General features: G+C 50.7%; 3 protein-coding genes across 4 annotated transcripts; all 3 read left to right on the top strand.

Moving 5' to 3' along the window:
* Positions 1-5: 5 nt before the first annotated feature.
* Positions 6-13,402, top strand: LOC139156008 (metal regulatory transcription factor 1-like; the record flags this gene model as incomplete). The annotated part of the gene is given in 11 exon segments (XM_070731371.1): positions 6-128; positions 130-245; positions 536-554; positions 556-668; positions 2,168-2,241; positions 6,298-6,431; positions 7,653-7,730; positions 7,941-8,043; positions 8,384-8,862; positions 9,072-9,135; positions 9,609-13,402. Coding segments are annotated over 11 exon segments (1,704 nt in total), but the record flags the coding sequence as incomplete, so codon positions are not given.
* Positions 13,403-14,899: 1,497 nt separating this feature from the next.
* LOC139156009 (threonylcarbamoyl-AMP synthase-like) lies at positions 14,900-17,420 on the top strand. Its single transcript, XM_070731372.1, has 5 exons — positions 14,900-15,201; positions 15,284-15,398; positions 15,496-15,615; positions 16,175-16,317; positions 16,549-17,420. Exons 1-5 carry the CDS (start codon positions 14,900-14,902, stop codon positions 16,616-16,618), a joined length of 750 nt encoding a protein of 249 aa, XP_070587473.1. The 3' UTR covers positions 16,619-17,420.
* A 3,354-nt stretch (positions 17,421-20,774) lies between these two features.
* On the top strand, positions 20,775-22,361 carry LOC139156010 (AFG2-interacting ribosome maturation factor-like). 2 transcript variants are annotated; one of them, XM_070731374.1, is made up of 4 exons: positions 20,876-21,463; positions 21,572-21,703; positions 21,785-21,909; positions 22,125-22,361. In XM_070731374.1, exons 1-4 carry the CDS (start codon positions 20,940-20,942, stop codon positions 22,163-22,165), a joined length of 822 nt encoding a protein of 273 aa, XP_070587475.1. In that variant the 5' UTR covers positions 20,876-20,939; the 3' UTR covers positions 22,166-22,361. The 2 variants fall into 2 exon arrangements, with proteins under 2 accessions (XP_070587476.1, XP_070587475.1); XM_070731375.1 differs by lacking the exon at positions 22,125-22,361 and having other exon boundaries at positions 20,775-21,463; positions 21,786-21,903.
* Positions 22,362-25,567: the final 3,206 nt, after the last annotated feature.

The following is a 25,567-nucleotide window of genomic DNA, read 5'->3' as shown; positions in this document are numbered from 1 at the left end:
GACAGGTGAAGCGCTACCAGTGCACATTTGAGGGCTGCCCTCGTACCTACAGCACTGCAGGCAACCTGCGCACCCATCAGAAGACCCACCGTGGGGAGTACACCTTTGTGTGCAACCAGGAGGGGTGTGGGGAAGGCCTTCCTGACCTCTTACAGCCTGAAGATCCATGTCCGGGTGCACACCAAGGAGAAGCCCTTTGAGTGCGATGTCCAAGGTTGTGAAAAAGCCTTCAACACACTGTACAGGTAAGAGGGTGGGTTTCGGAAATCTCATATTCATCAGGAGAAATCACTGCTTACACCTGGAGAGAGAGAGAGAAATGGGTGATACTGGTTGAACTGACTAATGTCCCAATGAAATAGGTTTTGCTCTGCTCTATGCCCACTCCCCCTATACTGTTTTCTATATCCATCCCAAGATAAAATGCAGGCAACAGTATAAGGGCAGACTGGATGGACCATGAGGTCTCTTTCTGCCGTCCACCTTCTATGTGTCTATGCCTTGGATCAGAAATGGAGACCCCCTTCTTCCTTAGGCTAAAAGCCCATCAGAGGCCTCCATACGGGGAAAACCTTCAACTGCGAGTCAGAAGGCTGCAGCAAGTACTTTACGACCCTCAGCGATCTGCGGAAACACATCCGGACTCACACTGGAGAGAAGCCATTCAGGTGAGGTGTCATTTGCAAGGCTTTTCCATCATGTCTGCTGGGAAGAAGCAGTTTATTCGCTGAGGCCTATAAGGTGTAAATCCCCAACGACGTTTCCCCTGCGTGAAGCTCCCTGGCAGAGTGCACAGCCTCACTGGTTCAGTGTCACTCGACCTTCGACTCGGTTCCCATCGAAAAGCAAGTAGTTTAAGTTCTCTTCACTAAGCAGGTGGAGGTGGTCAGTTTGATGCAGAACCAGCCCTTTCTGCAGAAGCTCAGAGGCATCAAACTGCTCTTGGGTGTTTGGCCTCAGTTGACTTGAGTTAGAGCAATGGAAACAAACCCTGCAAAGACTTAGGGCTTGGAAAACATTCTTCACCGAGAGAAGCAAGGAAGGAGCCTTCAGTGCAAGAGCTGGGAAAACCTTTAGCAGCTAGTTAGCGGGGGGGGGGGGGGGGTCAGTGTATAAGATGCAGCCCAATTATCAGCCTAATTTAGGGAGGGAAAAGATGCGTCTTATACACCAAAAATACGGTATTCCTTTTTTTATTTCCAGATAATTAATAAATAAACTTTAAAAAAGAAAAAGAAATGGTCCCTAATGGGCACAGACCCTGCAGAGGGTCTCGGGTGTTCTCAGCTGAGGAAGTGGTGCGTGTGGAAGAGCCACCTAAGCCCCTGGAGTTCCTGAAGGAAAGGCAGAATTCCCCCACCGCCTCTCCGTCAATTACTCTTTTTGAGTCGCTGGTTTCAGTGGTCTTCTTCGCTGCCCTCCTGCAGCTTACATTTCCTAATCCAGGAACCATTCTCTGAAACAATAGAGAATACAACTCTGTTGCATCCCATAGTCTTCAAAGCTAAAGACGCCTGTGTGGGTCTCATCCACGCCACCCTTTTCTAAACCTCTTCCAGCACTCAAGATGGGACCTGAGGGGGGGGGGAGTGGGCCTCTCCTAATTTTGGAACATTCCTTTCCCCCCTTCACTCTGTGCTGTGGCTTGATGTCATGTGCTTCCAAAAGCCAGGCACGGCTTCTGGCATAAAACTCATGGGGACACCTCTACTTTTTCATTCATTTTGATGAACCCAAAAAGTAAATAGCTCTTTTTGCAGCCATATCATATATTTATTTATTTGTTTGATTGGGGTTTTTTTGGTCCCGCCTTCTCCTTAGACTCAGGGAGGCTTACAACATGTTAGCAATAGCCCTTTTGAACAGAGCCAGCATGTTGCCACCCCCCCACCCCCAAATCCTCATTTGACCCACCTTGGAGTCCACCTTGAGCCAGTGATGAGATTTGAACTGCTGACCTGCAGATCTAGCAGTCAGCTTTAGTGGCCTGCAGTACTGCACTCTACCCGCTGCGCCACCTCGGGGCTCATGGATGTCTATTATTCTCTGCTCAACTTGGCCACCCACCGGTCACTCCCGCAAGTGCAAAAGCTTTGCAAGGCCAGCTTGCCTGAATGGGGCTGGAGCAAACCCAGTGATGCCGAACGCTCCCTGCTTTCTCCCATAGGTGTGACCACGATGGTTGTGGGAAAGCCTTTGCTGTTAGCCATCATCTGAAGACACATGTCAGGACCCACACTGGTAAGACCTGGAGGGCTACTGACCCCTGAATTCTTTTACAGAACTTAAGAAAGTAAAGGTGTTGGTGTGAACATTGACAGGGCTGACCAGTTGACATATGAGGGTGTTGAAATTTGCTTCATTGGAATTCTGCTTGCTCGGGCTGCTTATTCTGCTGGTGGATGATCTCTGGTGGGCCCGCGACAGGGGTTTATCCTCTATCCTGGTGCTTCTTGACCTCTCGGCGGCTTTCAGTACCATCGATCATGGTATCCTTCTGCCCTGGCTGGAGGGTCTGGGAGTGGGAGGCACCATTTTACGGTGGTTCACCCCTACCTCTCTGGTCGGTCGCAGAGGGTGCTGGCAGGGGGTCAGAGGTCGACTCCTAGGTCCCTCCCTTGTGGGGTTTCTCGGGTCAGTCCTCTCCCCCCCTGCTGTTTAATATCTACAGGAAACCGCTGGGTGAGATCATCCGAGGGCCGGAGGTGAGCTCCTTAGCTATACATCTCCACACCGTGTCCACTCAGTGAAGCAATGGACACGGTCTGTAGGCTGTCAGGGTCTGGGTGGGTGTCAACAGGCTCAGACTGAACCCCAATAAGACGGAGTGGCTGTGGGCTTTGCCTCCCAAGGACACTATCTGACGTCCATTACTCTGGGGGGGGGGGGGCTTTTGGCCCCCTCAGAGAGGGTCCATAACTTGGGCGTCATCCTCAATCCACAGCTGAACTTGGACCATCATCTTTCAGCTGTGGCAAGGGGGACGTTTGCCCAGGTTCCCCTGGTGCACCAGTTGCGGGGCTATTTGGACCGGGAGTCTCTATTCACAGTCACTCATGCCCTCATCACCTCGAGGTTCGACCACTGCAATGCTCTCTACATGGGGCTACCTCTGAAGACTGTGTGAGTGGTCATGGGCCTTCCAAGTCATACTCGCACTTCTACAGCACTCCGCAGACTGCATTGGTTGCCGGTTGGTTTCCAGACACAATTCAAAGTTTTGGTAATGACCAATAAAGCCCTACATGGCATCGGGACTGCCTTCTGCCGTATGAATCTCCGTGACCAGTTACGTCCCACAGAATCGGCCTTTAACAAGTCCCGTTAACAAGACAATGTTGTTTGGCGGGACCTAGGGGAAGAGCCTTCTCTGTGGGGCCCGGGACCTAGGGGAAGAGCCTTCTCTGTGGGGGCCCGGGACCTAGGGGAAGAGCCTTCTCTGTGGGGGCCCGTCCTCTGAAATCAGCTCCCCCCAGAGATTTGCACCTCCCCCACCCTCCTTGCCTTTCGCAAGAGTCTTAAGACTCATTTATACCACCCGGCTTGGGGCCATTAGGCTTTAGATCAGCGGTCCCCAAACTACGGCCCGCGGGCCGGATGCGGCCCAACGAGGTCTTTTAACCGGCCCGCGGCAGCTCACGAGATTTTACTGGTCGATAAAATAAGCTCCCGAATCTCCTGTCAACTCACCGCGGTCGGCTGCTCAGCGAGGAGAAGGTGGAGAGGCAAGGGGGCGGGGAGGAAAGCGGGCCTGCAATTGGCCCCTTCCTTTGTCGCCTTTAGGGAGAGAAACTGTTGCTGCCCTATGGCAGAGCAGCAACAGTTCCTCTCCCTAAAGACGAGAAAGAAATTGGCCAATTGCAGGCCCGCTTTCCTCCCCGCCCCCTTGCCTCTCCACCTCCTCCTCCCCTCCTCCTCCGTGGTGAGTGGACGCGAAATTCATGAAAAGGCGATTGGCAATTGAAAAACTGTCCACTGAAAGTCACAGCTAAGTGCACCATGGCTAAGTTTGTGTGGGGGGGGGGAGGCGGCTGCTTGAAAACCCCTGACCTCCATCGCCTCCCCCCCACGGCACAAGGCGAGCACACCTCGCCGCTGACACAGGCGACGGGGACTGCCCTGTCCCCCTGTCCCCCCTGCGCAAAACTACGCAGCCCCAGATCGCTCGCTTCTCCAGCCAGCAAAGCCGACTGCCCGGCTTTGCTGGCTGATGCAGGAAAGGAAAGCGTCACATTTAAAAAGCACGCCACTTTCTGGGACTCCGGCGCCGTGGTGGCCTTCAAGCGCGGCCCTTCGCGGCGCCCCACCACCCGTTCCTGCAGGAAGAGATCGGGCACTTTACCGGGAGGTGGAGGCGGCGTGGGGCCGGACGCTGGGTGCCGGGGAGGGCGAAGGAGTGGGCGCGCCTCTCGGCTGCAGAGCCGAACGGGGGCAGATCAGATCAGCGGCGGAGTCTGGGGCCATGCGGGACCGCTCATCCAGGCGCGCGTGGACCGGCAAGCCTGGATGAGCGCTCCCGCATGGCCCCAGACTCCGCCGCTGATCTGATCTGCCCCCGTTCGGCTCTGCAGCTGAGAGGCGCGCCCACTCCTTCGCCCTCCCCGGCACCCAGCGTCCGGCCCCACGCCGCCTCCACCTCCCAGTAAAGTGCCCGATCTCTTCCTGCAGGAACGGGTGGTGGGGCGCCGCGAAGGGCCGCGCTTGAAGGCCACCACGGCGCCGGAGTCCCAGAAAGTGGCGTGCTTTTTAAATGTGACGTTTTCCTTTCCTGCATCAGCCAGCAAAGCTGGGTAGTCGGCTTTGCTGGCTGGAGAAGCGAGCGATCTGGGGCTGCGTAGTTTTGCGCAGGGGAGACAGGGGGACAGGGCAGTCCCCGTCGCCTGTGTCAGCAGCGAGGTGTGCTCGCCTTGTGCCGTGGGGGGGGGGGGGAGGCGATGGAGGTCAGGGGTTTTCAAGCAGCCGCCTCCCCCCCACACAGAGATAAGAGAGAGAAAGAAAGAGAGGGACAGAGAGAAAGAAAGAGGGACAGAGAGAAAGAAAGAGAGGGACAGAGAGAAAGAAAGAGACAGAGAGAAAGAAAGAGGGACAGAGAGTAAGAAAGAGAGGGACAGAGAGAAAGAAAGAGGGACAGAGAGAAAGATAGAGAGGGACAGAGAGAAAGAAATAGGGACAGAGAGAAAGAAAGAGAAGGACAGAGAGAAAGAAAGAGACTGAGAGAAAGAAAGAGGGACAGAGAGTAAGAAAGAGAGGGACAGAGAGAAAGAAAGAGGGACAGAGAGAAAGATAGAGAGGGACAGAGAGAAAGAAATAGGGACAGAGAGAAAGAGAGAGGGACAGAGAGAAAGAAAGAGAGGGACAGAGAGAAAGAAAGAGACAGAGAGAAAGAAAGAGGGACAGAGAGTAAGAAAGAGAGGGACAAAGAGAAAGAAAGAGGGACAGAGAGAAAGATAGAGAGGGACAGAGAGAAAGAAATAGGGACAGAGAGAAAGAAAGAGAGGGACAGAGAAAAAGAAAGGGACAGAGAAAAAGAAAGAGAGGGACAGAGAGAAAGAAAGAGGGACAGAGAAAGGGAGAGAGAGAAAGAGAAAGAAAGGTAGAGAGAAAGAGGGAGAGAGAAAGAGAGAGGGTGGAGAGAAAGAGGGAAAGATAGAGAGGGAGAGAAAGGAAGAGGAGAGATAGAAAGGAGGAGACAGAGAGAGGGAGAGAGAAAGAGGGAGAGATACAAAGAGAGTGAGTGAGAAAGAGAGAAGAGAGAGAAAGAAAGAGAGAGAGAGGACAGAGAGAAAGAGAGAGAACTAGAAAGACAGAAGGACAGAGAGAAAGGGAGAGAGAGAGGAAGAATAAATATTAAATATTGTATTTGTTCCCATTTTGTTTTTTACTTTAAATAATGTATGTGCAGTGTGCATAGGGATTTGTTCACACGTTTTTTTAATAGTCCGGCCCTCCAACAGTCCGAGGGACGGTGAACTGGCCCCCTGTGTAAAAAGTTTGGGGATCCCTGCTTTAGATAAATAAGGCCTTGGTCCTCACCCACTGCAGTGACTTTACCCTGTTTCCCCAAAAACAAGACCCTGTCTTACATTTTTTTGAACCCTGAAATAAGTGCTTGGCCTTATTGCCATGCACTCAAGAGCCCGATTGGCCTTATTATCAGGGGAAGTCTTAGTGTGGGGAAGACAGTGTAGAAATAAGTCTATTGTAAGTATTCAAAATTGTGGATCTGTTAGAATGCAGAGATTGATGGACTTGTACCTTTGGTTTGATCGATATGTCTGTTGCTTTCTCCCACTGTAGGTGAGAGACCTTTCTTTTGTCCCAGCAATGGGTGTGAAAAGGCCTTTAGCACGCAATATAGCCTCAAAAGCCACATGAGAGGACATGAAAAAGGATCCTCATACACTTTGTTCTCCAACAACAACGTCTCCGAGGTGAGTATTTAGCTCTTCAGGGGTCATCTTTCCTAGAAGTCCAGCTTCCGCAATCTTTGCAGCTCAAATCTCAGAAGGAAGTCGGAGGGTCAAGCAGTCCTCTGCCTCCAAAACAGGTGGATAATGAGATCTGAGCAGTACTGTAGGACCCTCTGTAGACTGCATTTGGTACTGGATTTCTGGAAATTCTGGCTACGGTTGTAAGTTAAGGCACCCAGGTGAATGTACCTGGTTTTACAGTGGTCATTAAATAAATCACTACAGTTATTAAGCAAATCCACCATTGTTAACCAAATACTGCAATCACAAGGGTGAAGTCATTCTTTTGAATGGATTTTTGCCAGAAACCGGCAAAACAAACAGATCACAATCGTGTGACCCTGGGATACCACAACCCATTACAAAGATGAGCCAGGTACCGTCCTTATTTTTTCATTAATTTTATTGTAGTTTCATTGCTATTGGATAGTATCAGCTTTACCAGGGAAACATAACGGATGAGCCAATTCTATTTTGCTGTAAAGCTACATCGACCGGACCTTGCAGTACAGTTCTCCCACTTGGTTCCCTTGGAGCCTCGGGCTCTGCTCTCTGTGCCTGCTCTTGTTGGGGGGCTCTTCCCCAGGCAACCTCTGTTCACGTGGCCCCCCAAGGCCTTTCCAAGTTCAAATAAACACTTTAACGTCTTTGATTGTTGAGAGCTGTTCCATCATTTGAGAATTGGGTGGCATACAAGTTATAAGTAAATAATCATTTTATTTGTGAATAATCACAAAATTATGCTGGTAAAAATAAGGAAGTCAAATCCCTCCTGCCTTAACTGGCCAATCTTCTCTCTCTCTCTCTCTCTCTCTCTGTCCTTTTCTTTTGATTTTGCCCTCTCTGAAGTTGCTGGCTCCTTCCTTGGAGTTGACCCCATGGCAGGTCCATCACTTGTGCCATGTTCTGTAGTTCTCTTCTGCTGCAAACTCTCAATGGAGCAGCCCCTTGTGTTTTACAAAAACCAGAAGAATCTTTGCCGAGTGCCGACCACTGCATATTCTGAAAGGAAGGCCTGATGGCTATTGAAAAGTGTGACCCCGGAGTTGGACTCACTATGGCTGTAATTTGGGGTTTAGGGGATTTTGGCCTTCAGGACCATCGGTTGTGCTGGATGTGATTTGCCAGGATGGGGCAGGGGTCACTCGCCTAATTCAGGCTCCCTCTCTTCTTCCTCCGCAGGACACAAACCACTCACTCTGCCTGAGCGACTTAAGCCTTATGTCCACAGATTCAGAGCTGCGGAATAGTTCAGACCCAGTAAGCACCTCTTGCCTTTGGCTATAATGTCCCACCAGAGCGTGTCTGGTGTGTAAGTAGCCTCTTGCCATCAGTCCACGATGCTTGTTTATCGTGCCTCAGAAAGCAAGCTGGCTTCTTGGATCCCTCCAGCTCTTTGTTGCCTTAGCTGAGCTTGGGCACCGGGTGGTCACTGAGCCCAGAGGCCTTACGACTGTTTCATTGGTGCAGGCGCACGGACAAGACCTGAGTACCATCTCACCAGCAAGCATCTTCGAGTCGATGTTCCAGAGCCCGGAGCCTCCTCCCACTCAGGAAGACTCTCAGCACACAGGTACGGGTCCACTGGGCAGCCTGGCCTGAGCAAGGCTCAAGGAGAGCGGGCCGGGCAGGCCGCTAGAGGAGCTGGAAGAGGAGGAGGAGGAGGGAGCCCTGGTGCTGTGCCCTGAATGCTCTGAGGGAGGGGGGTGCTTGGGGCTGGACTGCTCGGAAGGAAGACCTTGCCACAAGCCGGCTGAGGCCCTGCCTGACCCGGGCAGTGCAGGCACAGGGCAGAGTTCAGCAGAGGGGCTCCTTTCCCAGGCCTCCAGCTGTGAGAGCCTCCAGCTGTGCCTCTCCTGGGTTCCCTCAGGGCCACACGCCTCGGGCGACCGGTCCCTATGCTTGCTTGACAGATGCCTTGATGGGAGATTTTGGTGGCGATGCCCAGCCAGCACCAGGAGAGACGATGCCCCTGTCTCTGCCGCTCGTTCTGCAGCTTGGCCTCTCTGAGCCTTCCCTCCACGCACGGCCTCCTGCCCCCACGGGCGCCAGCCTCCTGCAGCCTCCCGAAGTGCCTCCTCCTGACCGCTCACTTTTGGCAGCCAGCGCCCAGGGCTTCCTGCACCCCCTCCGGAGCCCGGCACAGCCCACGGGGGACGGGCTCCCTGGCGCCTCAGAGGCCCCCTCTGGACCAGCCCCAGCTGCAGGGGGCCCGGAGGCCCTGCCCGGCAGAGCCCAGGCTGGGGGCCCTACGCTGCCTAGCAACCCCAGGGCTACCATCGGCCCCTCCCAGAACCCAGCCGTCTTTCAGTCCAGCATCATCGTGGGAGAACAAAACCTCCAGTGGATTTTAAACGGTGCCACTGGGACGCTGCAGAACCAGGAACAGATGGTAAGTCCCAGGGGCTTGAGCGCGTCTCTGTGTGTGTGTGTGTGTGTGTGTGTGTGTGGTCACAGCTGTGTTACAAGATCTCAGGGCGTCCTGCAGTGACCTCGACCAGACCCTGTGTGTGGGGGGGGGGGCGGTCAGAGCTGTGGGGAGCTGCAGCCTCTCCTCACAGGCTTCACCCAGGGCCCCCCCTTCTCTCTCCCCCCCCCCAGCCACAGCCACCTGTCGTAGAGAAGGTCTTCTTCACAACTGCCCTCCCTGTGGCTGGCGGTGCAGGTAAGGCCCCTTTGTTTTGCTTGTTTAACTGGACTTATCTGCTTCCCCTTCCCCTCCGAGGACTCCAGGTGGCTGACCACATGGCCTGATCCTTACACACACACACACACACACACACACACTCCCAGCCAAGGGAAACCTGCAGGGGGAGGGGCTGGGGGGAGGAGGGCTCTCTGCACCCCCTTCCTGACTGACAGATTTCCTCCTTATTAATGCAAAATGGGGGGGCACCATACATTCAGAGGGGGGGCGCATAAGGGGCTTTGCTCAGGAGGGCAGCAAAGCTCTGGGCAGAAAGAGGACATTTATTCCCATGGGTGTGAAGTGGATGCTGGGCCATGTCGTTTCTGCTTCCGGAAGAGGAGGAGGCGCCTGGCCACGGCTCCCTGGAGGAAGAAGGTTCGGCTGCTAGCTGAGGGAGGGGCCTCTCCGTGGAGTGACCGCCCCCTCCCTCCCTCCCTCTCTCTGTCCAGGGAGCCCGGTGCAGCAGATCGGCCTGAGCGTGCCCGTGATCATCATCAAGCAGGAGGAGGTGTGTCAGTGCCAGTGCGCCTGCCGGGACGCCCGCAAGGACAAAGCAGGCGGCAGGGGCTGTGCCTCCCTCCCCCTCTCCAAGGCCTCGGGGGAGCCCCCGGCCCCAGGACCTCCCCAGGGCCTCCCCAGGGCGGGGGCCGGCTCCTCCACCGCAGCTGCCGGCTGTGCATCGGCCTTGCCGCCTGCTGGCCCACAGAGCCCCCTCCTGGGCCCCCAGCCCCAACTCAGTGCCGCCGATGCCTCCCACTTCCTTTCCCTGCAGGGCCTGGAGACGGCCTCCCCCCTTGCGCCCCTCCTGCCAGGGGAAGAGGGACTTGCCTTGGGCAGCCCCTTCCCTTAGGGAAGCAGCAGCCGCAGCAGAGACGGAGGGCCAGCTGCCCCCAAGCGTGTCCCAGGACCCCTTTCTCCCACGGGGAGGCGCTTGTCACTTTGGCTCACAGCACCGTGAGCGCAGGAATTGGTCACTTTGGAAGGCGGGGGGGGGGCAGGCGGGCTGCCCCTGGCTTCTGGGAGGGTGGAAGGGAGGCTCTCTGGCCCTGGGGGGGACTCAGGGTGGAGAAAGAGTGGGCGGGGGGCACCTCTCCTAGCATCAGCAGAAGCCGAGGGGCCTGCGCCCCACCACGGCCAGACTTTGCACGAGTCCAAGGGCCGCTGGTTCTTCCGTCTGCTCCTTCTGCCCTTCTCGGCCTGGGTGTTTACATGAATTCAGGGGCTAAAAGGATTTGCACTGTTCAGCTTTATCAGAATGACTCTCTCCGCGTGGAGCATCTCTGGCCGGAAAATGTTCCCCTTAGATTGGCCGGCTTTAGGGGCCATGGGTGTGGGTCCAGTGGAGCCTGAGGAGCTTGGTCCGTTCTTCAGCAGGCGAGCGGGGTGCAGTGAGCCTTTTCTCTCTTAACTTACTCAGGGTAAACTCCCAGCGTAGAATGCCTGGAAGGTTTTGGGAAGCCTCGTTTTTAAAGTTTTGTACATGTTTTTATTTTGTCACATCCACTGTCTTTGGATTTGCTAGTAATCCTCTTTTGTCCCCAGGACAATTGCTCCTTGCTCAGAATGCCCCTCCAAGAGCTTTTCTCAAACCGAGAGGTGGACGAAGCAGGCTCCTTGCCACTGGGGTGGGCATTTCTGGTGCTCTGCTCCCTCCTAAGTTAAACCCAGGCGAGAACTCCTGGCTGGTGTAGTTAAGGTGTCTACTCTACTATGATCTAATGGCGTTTGTTCCCTTTGCTTGATATTGCCTTTTGGGAAGACCCCCCCCCCCTCCTCCAGTGGCTTTGGGGGCCAGCTGATCCTGTGGATTTGCTTCTGGGCTGAGGGTTGAGTAATTTAATTGTACCAATTGTATCCACGGAATAATGAGTCCCAGTGGACTTCATCTCAGCTGTGTATTGAAGGTGAGAGCAGGTTATTAGAGCAGGGCAAGTAGTCAGTTTTTGGGCTATGGACCTCTCAGCAGCGATGATACAGGCTGGAGAATTCTGAAATCGTATCCATGAACACGGAAATGACTACGTTTTAGGAAAACCTGCTCTGGAGTCCAGTGTTTTGTGGCAGTTGCTTCTGTTATTTAAGTTTAGGGAAGGAATAGAGTTCACTGGGGCTGATCTAGTTAACACTTGCTGGCCTCTAAAATGCACTTTAGTTCTCGTTCAGCTGATGGCTGCAATGTCATTTGTAAATAACTCTTCACAGTCCTTGGGTATTCCCCCCCTTTTTTTTCTGAGTGAAGTATGTGATGTGCAAAAAAAAGTACTTAACTTCAGTGCAATACATGTAGCTAGAAGTGTCCACATGCACTCTGTGAGTGTGGTTATATGTATGTATATGTGCGTGAATGCGCACAAGTGTGTTTATGTGGGAGCGACGGAGGGGGCACCAAACCACCCCTCGGCCCTTTTCTGACTTATGTGTCTCTAAGCAAATGCCCCGTCTATGCAAAACCTCTGTTAGCAGCCGGAGCTGAGCGGAGTGGGTCAGATCAGAATATTTCCGCTTTGGTCTCTGCTTGGAGACCTTCCCAGCTCTGTCCTGCTCCTCACAGGGGAAGCGGGAGGGACCAGGGGGGCGGGGGAGGGAGGACACAGACTGCCCTTTGCTGTTTGGACGGCTCCCCCTCCCCCTCCTGAGTGCTTGGCTGCCACCCACCTGCCTTATTTCCGAGACACCAGACGTTCTAAAATTTCAAGGTACCCACAAGAGAGAGAGAGGTTGATCTTGGAAGAGATGGCAGCAACATGGGTGAATTCTTATCTATTAAAGGACAGGAAATCTTGTTTGGAGCATCTGCTGGCCTAGGATGCCAATGCTTCTATCGTATCCTTTACATTTGCTTCAAGTTCAAAATAGCATCTTCTGTTGTTAGCCAATACTTCCTGCTAGTGAGCGCTGGTTTTCAATTTCTGCATTGTTTATTGTTTTTGAGCTTTGAAGTCTGTTCTGCAGTGAAAAATGCCAAGGAAACTGGATATATTTATGTATGGTGTGTCTGTGGGTATAGGTGTTTGTGAAAATGGGTGAAAATGGTATGTTATCCACACTGTGTTTTCAATAGTGTGCACGCTGGCCAAACCCAGTTTCTATGCAGTGGACACTTTCAAGTAAATGCATTATATTTTCCTTATCATTTGGGTATTTCAGTTTTTCTTCCCACATACAGTCTTCACCAGTAAAGTCCAGGGAAGAATTATTGTTGTTCTTATTTCAAAACATGTTTTTGAAGTTTTTTTCTTTTGTTTTACAGTGTTATTTCTTTCCAAATACTAAGATACTGGCTTGGATTATGTGGGCAAAAAGCAAAGTACCATTCTGTCTAGCCACAGTCAGGATTTAGGAGTGGAGCTAAATGTGGAATTCTACTGAATGCCAGAAAAGAGCCTAAGCCTCTCTTCCGATTTTGGATTAGTCCAAATGGGTAATTTCCCATTGTTCAAACCATGAACGTTTCAGATGCACCTTTTCCTATTGGGCAGAAACATGGAGGGAGAGAAAACCCTTTAGTTGAAGAGAAGTGGTTTCCTTTTTTTCCCAGTAGGCACTTGCCCAACAAATAACTATTGATTGCTTCCCTGAGTAAGGAGCCTGGTGACCGCAAAGGTTCTTAAATAATTTTTGAAAGTGCCTTCCTGGGTCCCCTTCACTTTTGGACTGTGATCTAAATCTTCATGATCAGATTCTGGCTGAGTTTCATGAAAGGTTTAGCCGATTTATGAAAGGCTTAATTACCGCAATGCACCGTTTAGTTAGTCTTAGTTTGGTCATTGGTCAGCCCATTGTGTTAATTCATGATATGAGGTGGTCTGTGACTTGGGTGAATTGAAAGATCAGGTTATGCATGTTGTGGGAACCCTGCCTCAGTATTGCAATGGCTAAATTCCATAACCTCAGAGGACACATTGGGGAGAATTTGAAGTAACCTGTTTCTCTCAGGAGTACCTATATTGTATTTAAGCACATTTAGTTTAACTTTGAAACCTGGGATCAAATATCTGTGCATTGAGTGATGTGAAGATGCTCACTATAGGTACAGTACTTCCAAAGGAAGAGCTTTCCAAAACACCAGAAGAATAAACAAAGTTGTATTTTTGAAGAATGTAAAATGTGAAATAGGGTTTGCTACCTGCTCCAGTTTGTATAAAATTAATATTGTACTTTGAAATATCTGCAAGGAATTAGAAATATTTTTTTAAATTGAAGGCAATATTAGTAGCAATTAAATATTAAATGCTTATTTAAATGTGGTGCCTATGGAAGATTTCTTTCTTCAATAAATGAATTACTGGGGAGAAGATGCACGTCAGTTCCCATGCTATTCACTGAGATGGCAGAAATCGTGCCGAGCCATTCTGTGGGCTTCCAGTCAAGAGGGGGAGCATTGACATTGGAGGACAAAACAACCGAAGCTGGAACAACTTTTGCCTCTGCTGGAACAGGGAACAGCAAGATATTCCTGTTGGTTTTCACCTGGTCCTTCCCAGTGTGCCTTTCGGAGGCCCTCTGGACCAGAATCCCAGAGCCAAGTGCAGTAGGAGGCTGGAGTCAAATAATGTGGGAAATTGAAGCACTCATTTCTCATATGGAGGCTTCCACTGTTTTCTTTCATAATATTTTCTTCTCCAATTTCTTTAGGTCCTGCAGAATATAAAAAGCAGCAGTCGAATAGAGTTGGAGCTGCAATCTTGGAGGTCTTCTAGTCCAGCAGACAGGCAGACCTTGTACCATCCCTGTCTATTTTCTTGAAAACCTCCAGCAATGCAGCATCCACAACCCCGAAAGGCAAACCCTCAAGCCCTTTTATCATCTTTATTGCTCTTCACTATACACTTTGTAGGGCTTTAGCATCTTTTCTGTATCATGGTGACCAGAATTGGACTCTATTCCAAGCATGGTTTCACTAGTGCAGCCTCACTATAGCTTTATAGTATCTACTGATGCAACCTAGGATTGCACTGGCTTTTTTGGTGGCTACATCGCATTGTTGGCTCATAACAATGGTGGTCCACAAGGCACCTACTTCCCCATCACAGTTACTACTGTTGAGCCTGGTATCACCTACACCTGTGGCATTTAATTTTTCCTGCCTAAAAGCAACACTTTTCTTACCATCCTGTTGCATAGGACCCATGCTCAAGTCTGTCACAGTCCTGAATTTTGAGTCTGTGTTCCTTAAAGCTTTAAAGAGACAACATGGAATCCAGCACCTGCTGTGATTGCCACCTTACCTCCCAAATAGAACCCTGCACTTTCGCCTACCGATGAACATAGGAAGCCTATAGGTAATCCTTGGCTTACAAGCTTTCTTTTGCTGACCATTGCAATTATGGTGGTAGCCAAGATTGTGGCTGCTCCGGCACTCCCACCATCACCTGGCCGCCATCTGCACGCCCGCCTCCCTTCTCCTCTCCTGCCCAGTTGGGTTTCCTGGGTCTAGTTTCCCCTCACTCTGCTCCGCTTCCTTCTCCCGAGGGCGGCTTTCCCCAAAAGGAATCCGGCCACGCGGCCTCCCCGGCGCCCGTCCTGAAGGCAGCTGCGGCCCTCGAAGCGAGCGTGGGGGGGGGACGGACGACCCCCCGAGAGGGGACGTCGAGGCCTTGCGAACCCCCCGCTGAGGCCCTTCCGCCTCGGTCGCTTCTTCAACGCGCTCTCGGCCGACAGAGCCATGGGGGGGGGGGGGGGGCTCTCGCTGGGCTGGCGGCGCACCGGAAGTGCGTGAGCGGCGCCGGAAAAGCCGCGGATGCCGGCGGGCCTGGGGCGCTGGGCCGTGCTGGCGGGGCCGGTGGCGCGGGGGCGGACGCTCCCTCCTTGCGCGGGCGCCGAGCGGCGCGTCTGCTTGGTCGGTGAGGCGGCGCGGGCGGCGCGGGCTGCGGCGGCGGCGCTCCGCGACGGGGGGCTGGTAGCGGTACCCACCGACACGGTCTACGGCGTGGCCTGCTTGGCCCAGAACTCCGCGGCCGTCGAGGCCCTGTACAGTCTGAAGGGCCGCTCCGCCGGGAAGCCGCTGGCCATCTGCCTGGGCGACGTCGAGCAAGTGTACAGGTGCGCCGGCGGGCGGGCGGGGTGGGCGGGGAGCGCCGGGCGGGGCGGCCCAGCCGCTGTGAACGCTCTTCTTGGCCCACAGGTACTGCCGCGTCCCGGTGCCCGAAGAGCTGCTCCGTGACCTCCTGCCGGGCCCCGTGACGGTGGTGCTGCCGCGCTCGGACGCCCTCAACGCCGACCTGAACCCCTTCACGCCGGTGAGCGGCGGGCGGACTGGGCGGTCCCCCCTCCACTTCCCAGGGTGGGCCGGGCGCCTCCGTTTAAGCCGCGGGCCTCTCTCTTCCTCTCCTGCAGCTGGTGGGCGTCCGTGTCCCCAACCACCGCTTCGTCCGGGATCTGGCCAGGGCCTGTGACGGTCCTCTGGCTCTAACCAGCGCCAACGTCAGCGAGAGGGCCAGCAGCCTCAGCGTCACGGTAAGAAGGCCTCTGGCCCTGCCGCTTGCTTGGAACACCTCCTGGGCCTTAAGGCCCGCAGCCCTGGGACAGAACAGTGCTTGCTTGTGAGAAGTTTGCCTTTTGTCGTCTGGAACTCGGCAGCCTTGTATCTTGTGGTTCTGGACTTCGAACCTAACTTTGTACCTTCTTGGTTATTTAATGCAAACAAGAGCTGCTGCCAATGTAATAATCACAGTACATAGCAATAATTAATACAGTATTCTTGGTATTGGGAGCTCTACAACATTCAAGTCCCAAAGGACTTCCAAAAGTGCCATGTTTTTCTTCACTTGCTTGGGGCCAGGAGGAACTATTCAAGAGAAGTGCCCATCCGTTGCACATCTCAATAAATGGGGATGTTTAGAGACATTCTCTGTTTTTGGATTGGGCAGGCACTGTTTCAACCTTTTGCTTAGACCAGACTCCTACCTGCCTTTCCCATGCTTCTAGCTGTTCCTCCCACCCCACCCCACAATATTTCCTGTGAAGTGTATTAACTAGGTTCTAGGAGTTAATTTCTTATGTATCTTTTCTTCAGGAATTCCAGGAACTTTGGCCTCATCTTTCATTGGTCATCGATGGGGGCCCAACTGGGGATGCCCTTAGTCCTAAGTGTCGGCTAGGCTCAACTGTGGTTGACCTCTCCATCTCTGGAAAATACAGGGTTATTCGACCAGGATGGTAGGCAGCACATTATTTTAGGGTTGTTAAGTACCTTGTGTGTATTACACTTCTTATGAAGGAGGAACATTATTGTTGTCCAAAAGAGTTGATGATGCAAAATAGATGCACTTAGGCAGGCTTCTCATTTCTGCACATGCCTTGTGGACATTGCATTCCAGAATATTACAGCAGGAACCCCTCTCCTTCCCTGGCTTTATTTTGTAATTATCTCTTCATTTTTTCCCCCAGTGCACTTACTCAAACCGTTGAAGTCCTGGCATCCAAGTATGGATTGAGAGCTGAGGTGTCTGGAGACTGAAATACTGGACCTTGTGGGCACTCAAGTGCTGTCAGGTTTTTCCCAGCCAAGAAACCAAATGTTTATTATGATTTCAAAGACACTCCTTTAGGTGACATCCTTAATGCTGTTGTAGCTTCAGAAATTGTACAATTTGTGACTTTGAGGAATGTGGCCAAAAGACTGAATTTCCTTTAAGACTTAAAAGTGCAGCTATTTCTGATTGCCTGAAGCATTTCTGCATCTGGTTTGCCACAGGGACTAAATAACTTTTCCCACTCTGTCTAAAGAAACAAGATGATGGGAACAGAAAACAGATCCTGCAAGGGATCATTTGATCATTTGGATATGAATAGTTCAGTTGAACAAATTGAATAATGTGGGAATATTGAATGCAGAGGATTGAATATACTGTATGACTAAATAAATGGGTCTGGCTATTTCTGTTGACCCTTCTCATATTCTAACAGTAGGACCAATGTCACTAAATGAAAACTGTAGGCAATTTATATTCTATAAAAACAGGGTCTATTTAAGGTTGAACCCAATTATTGCATAATTTGGTGGACAGCAGACCACCAAAAATCCCAAGGTAGTAAGGTAGTTTGGAAAATCAGAAAAACAGATTGGGTGGATGCCGGGGAGATGAGTCAGTGGCAGATTTTCTGTCAAGATAAGAGTGTATTCAAAAAGACTTTAAAGTTGGGATTGACTTAACCTTGAATGGCTTGTTAGAGAAAAAAATAAGCTGCTGAATGAAAAGAGTTTTCTCAGACCTCATATCAATTATTGCAGAGAGAATAAATTTACCTTAACTGGACAATGGGCCTTTGCATGTCTTTATCCCCCATGATTGTTCATTATAGATAGATGCAATTGTACACTATTCCATATGCTCTGAAAATAACATCTAAAATGGAAGTGAAGGCAGCTGTTCCTGAAGTCTTAAGTACAGCTTGCATTAACAGCCATTCTTTGTCCCTCTTTCTTTGGCTGAGCTGCTGCCCGAAGTAGAAGACGTGCTGATTTTATTTTATTGAAATAATAAGCACAGTTGACAGGGGCATTCCTAATACCAGAATATAACATACAGACATAAGAACATAAGAAGAGCCCTGCTGAATCAGGCCAAAGCCCCTCGAGTCCAGCATTCTGTGCCACACAGTGGCCCACCAATTGTCCATGGGGCTCTTGAGCAGAAAGAGAAGGCAAGACCCTCTCTTTCCCTTGACCCCCAACAAGTACTACTCAAGGGAATCCTGCCTGCCTCAACCAACATAGAGGCAGCACATGGACATCCGTTTCAATAACCACCTATGTTACACTTGGCATCCATGAATCTGTATAGTCCTGCCTTGAAGCTATCCAGGCTGACAGCTGTCACGACCTCTCCTGGAAGTGAATTCCATAAACCAACGACCCTCTAGGTGAAGAAATATTTCCCTTGATTTGTCCTCTCTTACCTATGAGCTTTAGGGAGGGGCCCCTGGTCCTAGTATAATTTTTCTAATTTTCTAATTTTCCTCTATGCACCTTTTCTCTCCCATTCATGATTTTATACACTTCAATCAAGTCACCCTTTAAACCCCGTCTTTCAAAGCTGAAGAGACCAAGGCGTTATAACCTGGTATCATAAGGGAGGGGCTCCATTTCCTTTATCATTCTTATTGCTCTTTTTTGTACCTTTTCCAGTTCCATTATATTCTTCTTGAGGTGCGGTGTCCAGAACTGTACACTATTCCAAGTGTGGTGTCGATTTGTACCATCGGTTTGTACAGAGGCAATACAACGCTTGCTGACCTATTTTCGATTCCCTTCCTAATCATGCCAAACATGGAATTTGCTTTTTTTACTGCTGCTGAGCACTGGGTTGACATCTTCATTGAGCTGTCCACCAAACCCCCAAGATCCCTTTCTTGGGTTGTCTTGGAAAGTTTTGTCCCCATCAGTTGGTAGTTGTTGTAATACTCCTGGTCAGTTGGAGGATGATGAAGAACTTGAGGACTCTGATACAGATAGTGTTTATGAATTAGTGGTGGGCCCGGGGTTACAGGTAGTAGAACAGGTGGGGGGCCAGCCACAGGATGTTGCTATGAGTCCAGAATCTAGCGAGGAAGAATCAGACGTTCGCTGGGTCGATCCTAAAGGCAGAAGGGTCCAAAAACATAAGGAACAAGTGTTCGGAAGAAGATATTAAGGGGAGGAATTGGTTAAATACTGGAGTGATGTATTTGGTAGTCAGTGGGGAAGAAGGGTGGAGTTTCAATGTTTTGGAACAAAAATGGAAGCTGTTCCCGTTCAGCTTCAAAGCAAGCAAACTCATTCTGTTTTATTTCCTAGTCATTTCTGCTGTTTTTGAATCATGCTGTGAGTACATAAATCTTGGTGAACAGAGGAGGCTGGGAGGAATGCAAAAGGAATGTAATTAGAAGAGATAATGAGAGAACAAGAAATGTGCTAGTATGAAGTGTATTTTGAATAGGGAAGGAAGAGAATAAAGATGGAGTTTCTTTGTTTATGAAATACTGCGTTTAGTTAAAGTTATTTGTAATAGCTAAAATTCTACCAGAAACCAGAACAATAGGTATAATTGGGGTTCTTTGCCCCAATGTGCATAACTTTGCACTTGTTTAGGTTAAAATGCATTTGCCACTTTGTTGCCCACTCACTCAATTTCGAGAGATCCTTCTGGAGCTCCCAACAATCAGTTTCACTTTTCACTGCCCGCAACAATTTAGTGTCATCAGCAAACTTTGCTACCTATTTACTTCTACATCCAGATCAGACAATATTCTCTTGGAAGGAAAGAAGCCAGGCAGTTTGTAGTTTTGGGGCTCTTAACTAGCAATAACATATAAGTAAAAAACTTAGTGTAAAATAGAATTTAATATTGTAAGCTGCCTAGAGTCCCCCTCTGAGGGGCAGCTGATGGGCAGCAAATAAAGTTGACATACAGATCTGGCTTGAAGAAGAAGGGAAATTTCCTCCAGAGTCCAAACTCTGTTTTGGGGTACAGCATCTTGCAAAAAAAGCAGTGATGTACTATATCTTCCAGTCCATCTTGAGTCATGGCAACTCTCTGAAGAAGCCCTTGCAGTTTTTAGATAACGTTTTTTTGAAGTGGTTTGCCACTGCTTCCCTCTTTCTAGGGCTGAGAGACAGTGGCTGGCTGAAAAACACCCAGCAGGCTTTGCGCCTAACGTAGGAGTAGAGCTCACGGTCTCCCATTGGTTATTCTTCTCTATCTTTAAGTTTCATTCTCGTTCCGTTCATCTCGGTGCAGTCCACTTTTTTAAAAAAGTACAGTGGTACCTCATCTTACGAACTTAATTTGTTCCCTGACGATGTTCGTAAGTAGAAAAGTTCGTAAGATGAAACAGTGTTTCCCATAGGAATCAGCGTAAAAGCAAATAATGCAAGCAAACCCATTAGGAAAATCCTATTTTTTTAATTTTAAAATGTTAAAAGTCGCTTTGCAATCACAGCTACCAGGTTGCGTGGAAACAGTAAAGGAGCTGAGTTGGTATTGCATAGCTGGTTCTATAAGCAGAAATACATTGAATAAAACAACAGCTTATTATCAATATAGCTAAAATAGATATAAGATACATAATAATTTGAGAAAAATAAGGCCAATCAGAAAGCCAATCAATAAAAATAGACCAAAGGTTTTCTTGGTGAACTATTATTTTGAATAGCATGACCAAGGCCTAAAGGTTGATCTCCAATTGTTTTGTTAAGATCTTGAAAAGTAACTTTACAAGCTTGATATCCAACCAATTTGTAAAATCCACCTGTCTTGGTGAGCAGGTTGACTATAGCAAAACAAAGTTGCATCTGCTCTTGATGTAATTCTAAAATCCCTTGCTGCATTTCTCAAACAATGACAGAGTTGCATTTATTGATTTTTCTAAACAACTTCCAGCAGACATGGTCGGTAAATCCACAGTCACTGAATTTCAACATGCCTGGGATGGATAAACATATATCCATCCTAAGATAAAATACAGGAAAAACACTAAGGGCAGACTAGATGGACCAGGAGGTCTTTTTCTGCCTGTCAATCTTCTATGTTTCTAACATTAAAATCAATGAAACAAACACGTGTACATAAACATGATCCTCTTTGTGGATTTGGAGATTTTCTTCATTGGTCACATTGCTTGTGTGCTTCACAAAACGCACTTTCCGGGTGCCAACACTCATGAAGCGGTAAGAGCCCATGAGAACCTAAGAACGAATCGGGCCAAAGCCCACCGAGTCCAGCCTTCTGTGTCCCGCATTGTCCATTTGGGATCTCGGGCAGGAGGAGAAGGCGAGACCCTCCCTGGACCCCCAGCAAATGGGACCCCAGGGAACAGAGGCGGCACATGGACAGCAGAAGATGCAACAAGGCAGCGGGTTCCCACGGGAGGGAGGCGCAGACTTGCGGCCTCACCTGCCTTTAGCCGCCGGTCGCAGCGGGGAAGCCAGCCCCGGAAACCCACCGCCGAGGCTGAAGCGGGAGTTGCCTTCGGGCCAGCGGGCGCTCCGAGGCCTTTCGGGCAGCCACTGGAAGGTGGGCCAATGGCGGCGGGGCGGGGCCAGGCCGAGGAAGATGGCGGCGGCTGAGGCGGCGCTGCGGGGCGGCCTCCGTGAGGGGCTGCGAGGCCTCCGTGAGCGGCACCGCGGCTGGCGAGAGACGCTGGCCGCCTGCCTGCCGCTGCTGCAGGCGCTGGGTAACGTGGCTCGCCAGGCGGAGGCGGCGCGGCGGGTGTCCTTCGCTGAGACGCCGCTGCAGGCTTTCGCGGGCCTCCCGGAGCGGCTGCGGGTGAAGCAGCGGGCGGCCATGGAGGCCCTGCTGGCGGAGCTGCGTCGGGAGAAGCTGTAAGGAGGGCCGCCTCCCACCCCACCCCACCCCGGCCCTCCCTGTTGGGCTCAGCCGAGCCGCCCGCCTGCCTCCCTCCCTCCGCTTCTCTCCTGTTGTTTGGGCAGGCCGGCGCTGCGGGAGGCTCGGGATGCCGTCGGGGCGCGCCTGGTGCCGCTGCTGGCGCTCGGGAGGCCCTTCCCGGCCTGGGCCCACATGGTGGCCGGGCTGCTGGACGCCGAGGCGCTCTACCACGCCGTGTATCCTTGGCCTGCGGGGAAGCGGGCGGGGCGGGAAGCGGGGCGGGCGGCGGCTGAAGCTCCTTAACTGCCCCGGCCGAGGTACGTGGAGGCGCAGCTGCTGCTGCTCTCGCTGAGCTACCGGGACGCGGCGGGGCTGCAGGCGGCTCCCCGGGCCTGGGAGCGGATCATGCAGCAGCACCGGCAGCCAGGAGGCCGCGTGGAAGGTAACCGGCGGACGGAAGCCTCCCCTGCCGGGCCCTTGCGGGAGGGCAGCAGCAGGCCTTGGTTGGAGGCCTCCGTGGGAGGGCGGGGCCCCCGGGAGGCTTCTGGCTCCCTGCAGGCGCAGCCCAACCTTCCCAGCCTGGTTCTGGCCGGGGAGGGGGGCGCTGCTGGAGGCCGCAGGGACCCCCAGGAGCCTTTCCCTCCTTCTCTTGCCCAGAAACGTTGCTGAAGGCAGCCTTCCTCCTGGAGGAGCCCTGAGGGCCCAAAGCAGCTGCTCTGCCCCCCCAATGAAAGGACGGACCCTCAGGAAGAGCTCGGACAGCCCTGCTGTTGGAAGCCGCAACCTCCCGCTGGGATTCTGCCAGGGCTGAGCCCCACTTGCAGCTCGGACTCTTTTCCAACTTGGAGCAAACGGTTCGAATGAAGGCACCGCAAATAAAAGCGATTTCCTGCCCGTGAGGCGTCCCTTTCCTCTTTCAGACCAGCAGGGCCTGTTTCTATGGCCTGCCTTTGCCCAGAGGAGAAGATCAGAGGTAGAGCCATGGGCTGGGTTCTCTTCCGGGAATTCTGCGGCTAGGAGGAATCCATTGTCGGCTCATTCCTCCATGTCCTGCTCAGGGCAGGGGCCTGTTTTTGTAGAAGAGAGGGAATAGTAGCCACCTCCTGAGCCTTGGAAAGGAAAGCTTAGCCTGCTTTACAGGGCACTCCAGGCAGGGTCTGTTCTCATTGGAACAGCATTTTAGGGCTAAATATTTTATAAAAATAGAACTTTCACTTCACTGCACTTATTTATTTATTTATCAAATTTGTATGCCGCCCCTCTCCGTAGACTCGGGGCGGCTAACAACAGCAATAAAACAATATAAACAAATCTAATATTTAAGTTAATTTAAAAAGAAACCCCAATTTGAGAAACCAATCATACATACAGACATACCATGCATAAATTTTTTATAAGCCTAGGGGGAAGGGAATATCTCAATTCCCCTATGCCTGGCAACAGAGGTGGGTTTTAAGGAGCTTACGAAAGGCAAGGAGGGTGGGGGCAACTCTGATATCAGGGGGGAGTTGGTTCCAGAGGGCCGGGGCCACCACAGAGAAGGCTCTTCCCCTGGGTCCCGCCAAACAGCATTGTTTAGTTGACGGGACCCGGAGAAGGCCAACTCTGTGGGACCTAACCAGTCACTGGGATTCGTGCGGCAGAAGGCGGTCCCGGAGGTATTCTGGTCCGATGCCATGAAGGGCTTTATAGGTCATAACCAACACTTTGAATTGTGACCGGAAACTGATCGACAACCAATGCAGACTGCGGAGTGTTGGTGTAACATGGGCATATTTGGGAAAGCCCATGACTTCTCTCACAGCTGCATTCTGCACGATCTGAAGTTTCCGAACACTTTTCAAACGTAGCCCCATGTAGAGAGCATTACAGTAGTCGAGCCTCGAGGTGATGAGGGCATGAGTGACTGTGAGCAGTGAGTCCCGGTCCAAATAGGGCCACAACTGGTGCACCAGGTGGACCTGGGCAAACGCCCCCCTCGCCACAGCTGAAAGATGTTTCTCTAATGTGAGCTGTGGATCGAGGAGGACGCCCAAGTTGCGGACTCTCTCTGAGTGGGTCAGTGATTCCTCCCCCCAGGGTAATGGACGGAGAGATGGGATTGTCCTTGGGAGGCAAAATCCACAGCCACTCCGTCTTATCCGGGTTGAGTTTGAGTCTGTTGACACCCATCCAGGCCCCAACAGCCTCCAGGCACCGGCAGATCACTTCCCTCTCTTCAAACACCTCCTTCAGCATGATCATGTGGCCAATACCATGCTCTGCAGGACCGCAGTGCCCAACCTCTCTGCTTTTGCGGATCAGTGACGGGGTGGTTGAGCCCACTCTGCTTATGCAAACGCAGCTTTGGGACGTCTGCTCGAGGACATTCAGGTTTGCTTACTGCTCAGATCGGAGAGGTGCCGTTTTTGTGCCTTAAAGTGGTTGGCCTCCTTTAAGGGCACTCGTGCACTTTCTCATGAAGAAGAGAAGCGAATTGGCCAAACTCTGAAGGGGATGCGCCTCTTTCCTTGCTTAGCTAGTTTAAAAAAGGGTAAGTTCTTTTGTAGGCCCCACATCTGGGCAGCATCAGCAGAGAGACTGGCTTCCAACACTTTGACTTACAGGTAATAAAAGTAAGAAAAATCTTACTTCTGGAGAGCTAGATCTTGATGCTTGTAGCCCCTTACTCTTCATTGGCAGTTCATAAAAATGCCTTGAGAACAGCTCAAGTATTTTTACCCCCTGATTTTTGTTTATGGCATTTCCTTTTCTACGAAAAGTGGTTTAAGTAGCTGTCTAAACCTAAAAGTGGTATTAACTTGAGGTGATATGCTACCCAATGCGGACATAGAGGCTGCTGCTTGAAACACACAGAAAAGTTTAGCATGTCAGTGTATCCGTGGCTGAACTAAAAAGATTGAGTCTTGTTTCTTAAAATAACACTGTTGGAAGGGACCTTGGAGATACTCTAGTCCAACCCCCCCCTTAGGCAGGAAACCCAATACTATTCAGACAAATGATCATTCAACATTTTTAAAACTTCTAGTATGGGAGCAGTCACTTCTGGAAGCAAGCTGTTCCACTGATTAAAAGGTTTTGTTTTTCAACATACATTTGTACACTTTGTTAGAAAACTGCAGGTACAAACGACACGAAATCTGTATTTACATTGCTTTCTGTTAGTGATTCCTAAATTTTATTTATTTATAACATTACACACTCAAATAAGACATGGCTTAAGATAAATATATTAGTAAATAAATATTCTGAGAACATCTTTCTGTAAATGAAATGTGTTGACATACATACAAATAGAAACAAATTGTTTTCTACCATTAAAAACAATACGACTGGTAATGGAGAGGAGCCCTTTAACCATCTTACAAACCTTACAGTACATTTTATACAAAACAGTTTAAATGCTACAGAAATCTCATTTTCTTAAAAAAAAATTGAATATGAGCGCATCATAGTGGCGATAATTACTTTGATAAAAAGGCCTTTTAAAATAAAAACATTTTTTACTCACCGTTATAAAAAATTGTCATGAAGGGATGCCCAATAGGCAAAAGGAAACTACTTTTTCTATAAAAAAAAAAAAAGAGACTGAACACGCAAAGAGGTTTGGAGGTGTGGGCAGGGGGGCAAAGGGAGCTGAAGTTGGTTTGTGTCGAAGAAGCCCCCACTTCACTTTCAGGGAGGCTTATCAACTGGACAGTTAGGGCCGGCCGGTCACCCAGAAGGGCAGGGAGGTTCTCTCTACTCTTTTTGAGTGTCATCTCTGCATCTGTGCAAAGATTTTGAAAGTTTGGAGGGGGGGGTAGGCAGCATGTCCCTGTCAACAGCAAGGATAGACTTAACCATACAGCCCCCCACCCCCCAAAAAAGGAAGCACAGCTCTTGTACTATGTGCCAGGTAACTTGTAAGTGCATCCACCACACTGAATATGCACCAATCCTAGTGAGCAATTCAAACCCTGCGGCCCACATATACAGGAGGCCCCCAACATTAAGCTGCAAAATGGAAGCATTGCAGTCACATATTATCAGAAATGAAAAATGAAGTGAGAAATGGGGATTGGAAACATCTGGCAGGTTAATGGCTGTTATTTCTAATT

The sequence above is a fragment of the Erythrolamprus reginae genome, unplaced genomic scaffold, assembly GCF_031021105.1.
Source record: "Erythrolamprus reginae isolate rEryReg1 unplaced genomic scaffold, rEryReg1.hap1 scaffold_205, whole genome shotgun sequence".
Taxonomy (NCBI): Eukaryota; Metazoa; Chordata; class Lepidosauria; order Squamata; family Dipsadidae; genus Erythrolamprus; species Erythrolamprus reginae.
The sequence above is the reverse complement of the archived record's forward strand: the minus strand, read 5'-3'. Positions and strand labels throughout refer to the sequence as shown.